The sequence below is a fragment of the Toxotes jaculatrix genome, chromosome 2 (assembly GCF_017976425.1).
Source record: "Toxotes jaculatrix isolate fToxJac2 chromosome 2, fToxJac2.pri, whole genome shotgun sequence".
NCBI lineage: Eukaryota > Metazoa > Chordata > Actinopteri > Toxotidae > Toxotes > Toxotes jaculatrix.
The window spans coordinates 10,361,154-10,372,730 of record NC_054395.1 but is presented as its reverse complement, the minus strand read 5'-3'; the positions used below and the strand labels follow the sequence as shown (position 1 = coordinate 10,372,730).

Sequence of the window (11,577 nt, the reverse complement as noted above, 5' to 3'; positions counted from 1 at the left end):
TTGGGTGCGCCAAAGCGCTGCTGCCCCCCAGAGGACCCGAGAGGCTTAGCTCGCCTCAGATACACCAACGCTCATGGACGGTCCCTGATGTCCCACCTCTCCTGTGTAGGACCCACCTGACTGAGGGTTTGTGTGTCTTTATAAACATTCTTAGCCTCTTCTGTAGTTGTTTTGCTTGTCTAGTTGTTTCTGTGGCTGGATGGTAACTGATACACAAAACTGGCGCGCGGTGCGTGCACAACATTTCAGAGTAAAAGCCCACAATAACACAATGAGTGAAAGTTCTTATATGACAATACTCAACACCCCCACTCGCTTTTAACTCATTATCTGTTATTATCTGTTGAGTTACCTGAAAACATAACAAAAACACATCTTCCTCTTTTGACCTAAATGTAGGCCTATACAACAAACACAACATTAACACGTTTATGTACCAAACATATCCTGAGCAAACCTTCTTAGTTTTACTTTAGTGGCCGGCTTTGTCATCACATCAGCAAGCATTTGCTCAGTAAGACAATTAGCCGTTTCAGATATATACATTCCTGTATAGCTGATGCTAAAGCAATGTATTCTGCTTCGCCTCAGCTGTTTTCATCTTTTCTGCGTCTTCAAAAATTCTTAGTCTCCTCTTGAAGTCTGTGAATGCAACATTGTCTTCGTTTTGTGTTACATGCACAGTCTGGTAGCCCGCCAAGCATCATGATTAGCCCATCATCCATTCTTTCACCTGCATTTCTCAAAGTTGTAATAAGATTCTCTGTTCTTATTATATAAGTCGGTAACACTTTCGTTGTCTGCCATCCGCAGTTTGGTCAGCGTCATGTATAGACTTATTATTCTTGGCTTGATTTTCCCAGAGTAATGGTCTTTCAATATTTTCAGGGCTTTCCTGCCATCACCTGCAACATCATGCCTAATTAGCAATAAACTTATCATCTATCAGTCTTATCAGCTCGGCATAGCAGCCAGCATTCTTATGCCTATTTTTGGCTAGCATCTCTCCACAAGCCTCATTAGGTTCATGCAAGATGGTCTCTTTTAGCTTTAAAATGTGTGCGTGACCAAGAAATTTTGTTTCTCACAGGTGATACTTACCTCCTGTTCCATCATAAATGAGTTGCGGTGATATCGCTCCTGTCCCTCCTCTGTTCGCCATTTTCGCGCGCGTATATTTGTTGATAGTCTTCTTTTCTGCTAATTTCTTAGCTCTGGCGTTCGCTTAATATCTCGCGAAACTCTTCTTGGTAACTTCCTCGTTTACTTATCTCCGAGTTGGCCCTCATCTCCCACAGAAACTCCGTGTAATACTTAGCGATAAAACTTCTGGTAATGGTTAGCCGTTAGCCGTAGTATCCAACTCTGCCTGGGCCCATAACCTATTAGGCAGTGTGCGCAGTCTCCTTTCTACGTGAGGACCAAACAAACGCGCATCGTTACCTTTTAGCCTTTCGGCATATTTATTCATTCCATGAACACGTTATTGAAATGGAAAACAATCATGCCAATTATCTTCGTTTCTCTGGATGGTAACTGATACACAAAACTGGCGCGCGGTGCGTGCACGTCACACCCGGAAGTTACAACACATTTCAGAATGAGTGAAAGGCGTTCTTATATATAGAATAGAATAGAATAGAAATACTATATATATGACAATACTTAACGATGCTTTCTTAACTATCAACTAATCTTCTCATTAAAATTAAATATAAAAGTTTTATTTCATATTTCAGGTTAATTCAGCTTAAAACTTCCTGTTTCATTTTCAGAGTTTAGTCAACTCATAGTTTTGTTTTTTTTTTTTTGTTTTTTTTTTTTGTTTTTTTTTTAAAACATCAGCATCAGATTTTGAAGTGTGTTTTGTAGTTAAGAAAAGATAGATACTGCAGAAAGACAGACATCAGTAAGGGGCTGCCAGATAAAGCTATAAAATGTTATCTTAATACAAAATCTACTTCTTCTTCTAAATATTCAACAGTTAGAAGTTACATACAATGTACTTCCAGTTTTCCAAAGAAACAAACAAACAAACCAAAGCTAAGTGATCTGAGGCCAGTGAATGGGGTGGAAGGCTTTGCTAATGAGTGTCTAGGGGTGCTAACATATACTCACCAGTAGTGTGGTCACAGCACAACACACTCATACAGCCAACAGGTGAACCACTTGGGTGACACAATCCCAACAAACCATGAAGGGATCTCACCCAAGGTGATAAACCTTCCCAGTAGACCAGCACTCAGCTGCGCTAAATATAAACTAAAGAAAAATAAACTACAAACAAAGCTAACAGAATAAACTAAAGATGCTAGTATTTTAAAATGGTTACAAGCATCACTGTATAAGCAGTGAAATGGATATGGTATCTAAAAATATGGCAAGTATTTGAGCCAAGACCAGACAAAAGCAGCAGCAGGTGTGGACAATCAATATAATTAGAATCATCCTCAATCTGCATATACAACAAGACCCTTTAACAGATGTCCAAGTCCTACTTACCACCATGGTATGAAAAAGGTTACAACCAGGAGGTCTCACTGGAATACAGTAACTGTGCCCACCGGTAGAGAAGTCCCATCATAACGCAACTTCTTCCTAAAGCAAACAAAACATCAGACTATGTACCTCTGCAGTGGGAAAGAGGTTTGCCAGTGTTCTCTACTGCAAAAGAAAATCTGACTGTAAAAATTGTCAGTGTGACTAAAACCTTGTTGATGCAATGTGATATCAGTCTACTAGACATGGGAAGTTCATTCTCCTCTGTGAAAACAGATGGAATGTCCCGTGTGGCTCTGGAGGAGCTTTATCATGTCTGAGAAAACACCCCTGATGGTGCCATCAGAGTTATCTCAGCATGGGTGTGGAGATTTCAACCTGCTAATGGACACACCAGGGGCAAGAAGTGGAGAATTACTAGGCATTGAGGGTATAAAGATGATACTGGCTTCATTATGGTGAAATGTATAGGCTCCAGTTTTTCAAGCATGACCCATTAATATCGATGTAATTGTTACTGGATGTCTATGGGTGCAATTTTGTATTAATGTGATTGATTCAAATCGAAAACAAAACTTCACTTCGACCCACTACCAAACAAAAAAAAAAAAGGAAAAATGGAAGATGTGCTTTGTTGTATCAGTATTAGCAAATGTCTAATGTCTCACAGCCATTGGTCATGTGTTCACTGCCCTCTCCTGGCCACAGCCCGGAACTGCAAGACACAGATTTGATGCAGGGCTCCAGAACAGGGCCGTCTAATTATTTCCGTTGACACGAGTTTTAATACATTTCATTGTCAAATCAGATCATTTTTTTCCTGATCACTAAAAACAGGTTACAGTCAGAATGGAAAGCTTAGATGAAGAACATGAAGGCATCATTTTGAGCATCATGTATTTTGTCTCGTGGCAGCTGCGTCAAGTTCAAATGAGTCTTACCGGAAACTCGGTGATTGTATCCTAAAAAATAAAAGCGTATTTTATCAATTCAGAAGAAAAGTATTTATTTAGGATTAAGCTTTTCAAAAAAAAATTAAAACTAAAAATCTGAAAATGTTCACTGTAATGGAAGACCATTACAATAAAATAAGCTTGAACTCATCAACCACCGGGTTAGTATTGAATTTAATTCGCGGATAGGGGATTTAATTTGAAGGATTTTTTAAAGCTTGTATACTGTTGTTGTTTCGCGTTGTCTTGACAGTTTACGGTGCGTATTAGCAGCCACGTCTCAAAGTCAGGTGCATAGATATGGGTGACTGAGATTGATAGGTGACTGTGTGTGTACAGTGGGTGTAGTCTCATATAACGCCTCATGTTGTGGGCGATGGCGGACAGCACCGCTGGCTTGTCAGCTTTCACTCCTTTACATCCTTTGTTGCTACAAACAAATAGCGGTTAGCTAACGTCAATGTGCAACTTCCTCCTTCTGTATCAGTCGCCGCTGTTTCTTTGACCACCTGGGTTTATTTTTCAGTGCAAGCCGAAGCGTCCAGATTCACAGAGAGGTAAGAGTCCGTTTTCTTGTTTTTTTCTACGTTTTTTAGTTTGCATTGAATCCTGACACCTTGTGCTCTTGCCAGAAGAAGCTAGCTACACCAAACTTAATATCCTCTGTCTGTGTGAAGGTAACGTTACGTTGTTTTCATTAGAGGAAAACCTAATGTATATGTGTTGTTTTATTTGTTTTGTTTTCTGTGTGTGTCTGTTGTATTTCATAGGTGAATTAAGAAGAAATACTGTTTAAAATGAGGCGTTTGCAGCATCAATACAGCGGGCAGTACATATTTATTAAATACAGTATGATGAAAAAACGAAACTAAGTTAAAGTGTAGTGAATAGTCAAAGAAATAGCATGGATGCATTAAAAACGTGCATTATGATACATACACAAGCGTAAGACAAAACACACTATATTAACAAAACTCTAATAAGTAGATGGACAGTTACTGCTTTGCAAAGATTTGTAGATTCTTCTGTTGTTCTCTCACCTGACAAATGATAATTTTTATTATTTCCAGCTGCTGCAGCGGAGAACCGGTACTTAAAGCAATCCCAGCAGCCCCTGCACTACTGAGAGACTGAGCAATTGCTGGACCAATCAGAAGATGGACTAACCTTTTTCAAACTTCATCAGCTCCTCATCTCCCCTCTCATTACCCACCTGTTGGGCCCCTGAGGGCCCTCAGGCAGCAGGTGCGATGCCGGGCAACAAGCAGAATGCCAGGCACCCGCTGTGGGGCCTCCTGTCACCGTTCCGCACTCGCCAGGAGCGAGTGGTGCTGGCCCGCAGTGAGAGCCTACCAGGGGAGCAGGTGCTGAAGATCACGGTCACAGAGACCACAGTGATCGAGGCGGAGTCCGGGGTGTGGAACTGGCGCTCCCTGACTTACTTGGGCCTCTGGTACTTCTTCAGCTTCTGCACCCTGTTCCTCAACAAGTACATCCTGTCACTGTTGGAGGGGGAACCCAGCATGCTGGGTAAGGAGGCGTTAAGTACATATAATAACTTGTATGTTATTGCTTCGTATGTTTGTTTTACAGGTATTAGCTCTTTAACTATGCTGTATATTGCATATGCACTTTGTGTTGGTGTTGATCATTACTTACGCACCATTAGCTTTAAGATTGACTTCCTTCCAGGCATGAAAAAATAATTTGCTCAAGTCAAATTGACTGCATAACTTGTGACGCATTTATGAGCAGAGACAGTTTTGAAGAAACTCTTCTGGTGCATTCAGGGACTGCTCAATCTTCCCAATACCAGAAATTGCGATGCAAGAAACAACCAAGTGCAAGTGACCTATTTCACAGTGACTACATTTGGTTACTCTTTTCCTTTTAGTTTTAAGACACACAAGTTACATTAAAGTTGCATTTGAAGATAATGTAACATCAAATTGTTTGCTAGGTTTCCTAACTTAGCCATTTATATGTCGCTGCAAGTTAATTCTTGTTGTTCACTAAAACAAATGGAAATTATTAGCTCTGCCTAAAACACACAAAACCAACAGCAGGAGCTGTACTTCTGTATATAATTAGGATAAACTTGTTTCTGTCTTTACTGGTGTAGCAGCAATGGTAAATATTAGGTTACAGGTGCAGCTCAAGAAATTTGGCATTCATGCTGCAGGGGTTTGTTGCTGTAGCTTGTCGTTCATATTCTCCCCAGGTGCTATTCAGATGCTCTCCACCACAGTCATTGGCTGCCTGAAGATGTTCGTCCCCTGTTGCCTGTATCAGCATAAGTCAAGAACTGAGTATCCCCCCAACTTCGTCATGATCATGTTATTTGTTGGACTCATGAGGTGACTTTCAAACTGCACTTACGAATGATAATATTTTTACTCATGTTTCTTCATCCTAATTCACCAGTTTGAAACTAACTAGTTTCTTCTAAGAAAGTCATACAAACTTTATAATGGATTTTACAAATACAATGTTTCTAAAAGTCCAGTATTGACCCCACCTTTGTCAGGTTCACCACAGTGGTTCTGGGATTGGTGAGTTTGAAGAATGTGGCGGTGTCATTTGCAGAGACAGTGAAGAGCTCAGCACCCATCTTCACTGTCATTATGTCCAGACTGATCCTCGGAGAGTACACAGGTACACGCTGTTAAAAGGCTCAGGTACACTGATGTATGTCTGCATGGGGGGCCTGGGTGTGGAACGTTTATACCTCAGTGAGACAAGGACAAATATTGGACTTCCGCATTATACTGTGTTTGCATGCAGGACACACTAACATCAGCCATAATAGAAAACAGAAAATTCTGCAAGACGGCAAAGCTGTTACTTGAAGTTTTCACGATTTGCCAAATTTGTTGTAGATTTGTGATATGTGAGTTTCCTCTCCATATCTAACAAACAACTTTTTGCTTGTCGTCTTTGCAAATGTGGAAGTTATTACAGATTCTTGACTTGACAACATCTTGATAGTGTCGTTGTACCTTGCAAGCCTGTCACGTGTTACTGTCCCAGTGTCAGTGCTTGTAATGTTAGATGAGAGCTGTGATGCACAACACTGTCACTAATATTAAATGTCCTTGTCTGAGAATAACTAATAATAATTAATGCTGTTGCATAATGAATAATGTTGGATCACTGTTTCTTATTTCATGGGCTTTTTGCGATTTTTGTAGTGAAGCATATATAACGATAATCATTATTAATAAATGCAGCGTTGGATTAGTGATTTGGACGTTGAGTACCTTGACAAAACCTGAGGTCTTCTATTTCACACAACACCACCTTGATGTAATTCTTTGTTGGCATATGCATGAAATGTGCTCATACCAGTAGATCATCCACAGGGAAATGAGGGCATGGGTTACATGGTGATAAGTGTAGAGACTCATTTTATTGTGTGTGCAGGGCTGTGGGTGAACCTGTCCCTGTTCCCTGTCATGGCCGGCCTGGCCCTCTGCACAGCCACGGAGCTCAGCTTCAACATGCTCGGCTTCTCCGCCGCTCTCTCCACCAACATCATGGACTGGTACTGCAGCGCTCTACACACAACATTCCACAGCAGTGTAATACTTTAACCTGTTTATTTAATTTACTATTTATTTAACCTTTTTTTTAAATTTCTTATCTCAGTTTGCAGAACGTATTCTCCAAAAAGCTGCTAAGTGGAGACACATACAAGTTCAGGTAAAAGACTATGATACTTCCTGTTCACACATTATTGTTACACAGTACAATCACACATTTCTGTGCCATGAAAAGTCATTAATTATCTAATTATCTGACTTATTTCAGCCCTCCAGAGCTGCAGTTCTATACCAGTGCAGCAGCAATCATTATGCTTATACCTGCCTGGGTATTCCTCTTGGTAGGTCACAATATAATTAGTGCCACAATTATTGTTGTATTAATTTATTGTCAGGGCCGTACCAGTGTAATTACTGTAGATACTGTACCTAAAGGCTGTAGTCATTTGTGGGATTAGTGCTCTTGAATAGAAGCTAATAACTGGTGAACAATTTCCACTAGTTATTAGACAATTGAGTAGCAACCCATTTGTTAATAGTGTATTAATTTGAAATGCAGAATGTGACAGGACTGAAGGTTAAGGATAAAGCACCGGTTTTCATGCTTGTCCCACTCTGTGTCCATGTTTTCAGGACATTCCAGTGATTGGGAAGAGCGGGCGGAGCTTCATCTTCAGCCAAGACATTGTCCTGTTGCTGCTTTTCGACGGCGGCCTGTTCCACCTGCAGAGTGTCACCGCCTATGCTCTCATGGGACGGATTTCCCCTGTTACCTTCAGGTAGGAAAGCCCGTCTGTAACAGGGATCTTAATCCGTACTGGACTTGGTGAGTGAGTGTTATCCAGTCTAGTGTTACCCCTCCATATTTGTGGCCCTTTGTACCAGCTGGAGGTTTTGGTTTTCTGATGAAGCTGATGCTGAAGATGATTATACACATTTTATTTTATTACATACACCTTCCTCATGCTGAGTATGATCGGTTTTATCTCCAGTACAGCAGAGTTATTGGTAAGGTTTATGCTTATTAGATAACAACTGCTGAGTCCTCAGAACACATGCATGTTGCACATCCTCATCTTTCTTATCTTAAAGGGCAGATGCACTGACTTTACACATCAGAGTCTGTTTACAGGTCTTTGGGTGTAGTAATGCATATGTGTGGGAGCTGCACAAAGTCTGAGTTGGAGTCTACATGTTTGAAAATGAAAAATAAAGTCTGGGAAGTGGAGTTAGAGGGAAGTGAGCTTACCAGACGTCAGTAGCCCACTTCTCAGGTCTGCTTAAGCTACTGCTAGCATGACACACCTAAATCACACTGAGCAAACTGGGGTGGGGAGACTGGGGAGAGGTGAGACGCGGGATCATAACTCAGTCAACACACAGAGGTGAAACACATTTTTAGAGCAATTTACTTCCCATTGATCTTCGATGTCCGTTGGGAATAAATGTCAGTAAATGCACTTGGACAGAAAAACAACACTCTTTATAATGCCAGAACTTTCTCCATGTTGCAATATCAACATCTTTTTGACTTTCCCAAGTCTCAGCACGCCTCAGATGAGCGGCGTTGGAGGGTGTAGTTGGTTGTAGTAGTCTGGATTTTGTCTTAGGAGGGACCCACAGTTTTGGACTTTGAAAGATCCTTTTCTAATGCATAGTCAAACAGTAACTAAGCCTCTTGACTCTGGCTGCATGCCTTATATATTGAGTTGCAGCCACATAATTGGCTGTTTGGAGGTGCCGGGAAACCACATGATGTGAGTGTATGTTTGCTAAGTGACTTCAGAAGGACCCATAATGTGAGCCTTACTGCTGTGTGAAAGCAGTTAGATTAACTAGTTTAAAATGCATGTGACCTAGTCATATAAGCAGTGTTTTCTCATAACAAATAATGACCTCACTCAGACCACAAACTGTGTGAATTTGATATTAACGCCCACCCTTATTCCTTCCTCTCTCAGTGTTGCCAGTACTGTCAAGCACGCCCTGTCAGTGTGGCTGAGCATCATCGTGTTCAATAACCACATCACCATCCTCAGCGCCACCGGCACTGTCCTCGTGTTTATCGGAGTCTTCTTGTACAACAAGGCCAGGCAGATCCAGAGGGAAACCTTACAGGCCATGGCTGCTGAGCAGAACCACAAACCACTACTGCAGGACCAGGACTTCCAAGCTTCTCAGTCTCACTGAGGACTCAGCACTTAGAGGATTAACAAGCTGCTTGAAATGGGATCAAGGTATCAACAAAATTCAGTTTGCTTACCTGTGACTGTCCCGACGAGTTGACTGGATATTTTCTTGTTCCTCACTGTGCACACATTCCAGTTCAACAGGTCCCACTAACTTTTTTTTTTTTTGTTCCCAGTTTCCTTTCAGTGTCACTGTCATGTCTTAGAGCTTAAAGCAAACTTTGGTGACTGACCTGGTAAAGGTCACTGCTTGACCAAGCGTCACCACTCCTGTGGAACATTATACACAGTATTTTCTTTATCCTGATGACTTTACTTACTCCTTGATCCTTTGTCTAATTTTGTTCCGTACAAGAGGAAGCTCAGGGTGTCCTTCAGCTTTTTGAAGGAAGTAAGCTTTTTGTCTTACATCTGCATTCCAGAGTGCGCTGGTTTATCTCTCATATGTGGTACAGCAGCTGCTGAATGTATGTTATTGTGAATATCTGTGGAACATTGAAGCAGTAAGATTTTAATTTGTGATGGTGAAACCTACACTGTATCATACAATGTAAAGATTTCTCTTCATTGCATCTGAATACGAGATGTGAATCGGGCACAAGCGCCTGAGATGTTCGGAGGCTCGTCCAGCCAAAGCTGAGACCGGCCGTGTGACACATTGGTGAACAATGTGTGGAACACTTGAAAGCCACATACTGCATTCTACGAATGCTCATCGTCTATCACAAGCTGTTGTTGCTGTATATAGAAATTTATTTACTGTTTTTGTTTTTGGGTTTTTTTTTGCGAACTGACTCACCCCCAGTGCATGCTGGGATAGCAGCCTGGCAACCCTGATCAGGAAAAGAGGCTACAAAAATGAATGGGTGAACGCTTTTACAATATTAAAGGAAAAACAGGTTTATTACAAGTTGGGTTTTGTTTTTGTTGTTCAGCCCATTGGCTTGGATCGGTGATGTCTGACAGTCAGATGCTCAAACAACACCCCAAGTTAGTAAAATAAAAAGGTTAATGGTAAAATGAATATACAAACATATACAAACCAAACTTTCTGGTTCAACTGTGACCGACTGCACTTACTATAGTTGTTTGCTATGCTTCTTGTGCAAGGAGGGATTATTAGAGACATTACAGACGTATACACGTTTGATTTTACCCCCAAGTAAAGTGGTAAACTCAGTATCAGTCGTCTGATTTATTGATTGCCCCGTTGGATCTATTTTATCAGTGTCACTGTGTTCAAAGAGCTCAGGTGATTGCTGTGTTATCATATACAAATATAAAACCTAACTTGTAATAAACCAGTTTTCTTGTAAACGTAAAAGCTTCATGACACTTGCTTTAAAACAGGTTCAAAGCCCTGTCAATTTCTACTTGTAGGATTTAATGTAAAACCCATCTCTATGGGCTCTCGTAGCTACTTCAAAACAAACAACATACATCAGCTGTTCATGAGTAAGTTCACAAATACACATTCACTAAGTGTTGCCACTGCTTCCCTTTCTGTCCTTGCTGAGTCTCACTTCAGCATCTGTGGTGAAAGTGAAGCTTCTTTCAGAGAGGCCTTTCTTCTATAGAAACACATCAGTGCCACATCTCGCCAAAAACAGTCTCCTACTCTGCTCATGCGTGTGTCCAGGCTCCTTTTCCTGTCTTCAGAGGTCAGTGACTGACAAAGTCCATCAGGTGTCTGATAGGACAAATCTGTGTTAATCATTGTCTGATAGCCACATGTTTGTTTTTGAAAGCATTTTTGTAAAGCTTTATGCTTGCTTTACTTTTTTTGTGCCACAAAAAGAAGTTTTCTTTTTCTTGTCTGACTTGCACGTTTTTTGGACTATGATTATGTTGACTATGATTTAATGTTGATTCCCTACGAATATATCTTTTCACACTAATCTTCCATATTAAGTCTTTGTAGTGCTGCTTCAAGAGGCAAGTTCAAACAAGTTCATGCAGAGTTTTTCTGGTTATTTGTATCATCAAAGGCTCATAAGTGGAAAGAGCTGAGGTCGGACAGAGCAGTTATGATCTGTATGTTTGGGAACATGCAAAGATATTCAGCGATGTAACTCCTTAGTGAGGATGTCATGGTGTTCGGTGGACACTGTGCAGAAAATAAAAGTATTTTTTCTTGAGCACCTTGTGAAAGTGTGTTTTGTTTTCAGACCAGTCAGCAAGTACTGGCAACGATCTCATGTTGCTTTTCTGATTTAAATGCACACCAGCGTCCTGTCTGGTATATAATCTGTTTATCCCACATTTGCACATGTAAACACATTTTTGTTGCACTTGAAGTTTCACTTTCACTCTTGACGTGGGTCAAGAATTCTTAAACCTGCAAAACCTGATTTTTTTTTTTGTGCGCCACTTGCAGCAGCACAACAATCTGTA

The 11,577-nt window shown here is 40.8% G+C and overlaps 1 protein-coding gene across 1 annotated transcript; it reads left to right on the top strand.

The window, feature by feature from the left end:
* Window positions 1–51: 51 nt before the first annotated feature.
* Window positions 52–11,321, top strand: LOC121199800 (solute carrier family 35 member E2A-like). The gene is made up of 10 exons (XM_041064754.1): window positions 52–126; window positions 3,979–4,009; window positions 4,523–4,982; window positions 5,674–5,809; window positions 5,980–6,107; window positions 6,876–6,996; window positions 7,101–7,154; window positions 7,263–7,335; window positions 7,628–7,773; window positions 8,956–11,321. Exons 3-10 carry the CDS (start codon window positions 4,703–4,705, stop codon window positions 9,182–9,184), a joined length of 1,167 nt encoding a protein of 388 aa, XP_040920688.1. The 5' UTR covers window positions 52–126; window positions 3,979–4,009; window positions 4,523–4,702; the 3' UTR covers window positions 9,185–11,321.
* The last annotated feature ends 256 nt before the right edge of the window (window positions 11,322–11,577 follow it).

Bases quoted from the DNA above. Each gene is read 5' to 3' on its own strand.
- LOC121199800 (XM_041064754.1), top strand. From the start codon at position 4,703: ATGCCGGGCAACAAGCAGAATGCCAGGCACCCGCTGTGGGGCCTCCTG. The intron at 7,155-7,262 runs GTAAAAGACTAT...GACTTATTTCAG, and splicing joins GGAGACACATACAAGTTCAG to CCCTCCAGAGCTGCAGTTCT. The intron at 7,774-8,955 runs GTAGGAAAGCCC...TTCCTCTCTCAG, and splicing joins ATTTCCCCTGTTACCTTCAG to TGTTGCCAGTACTGTCAAGC.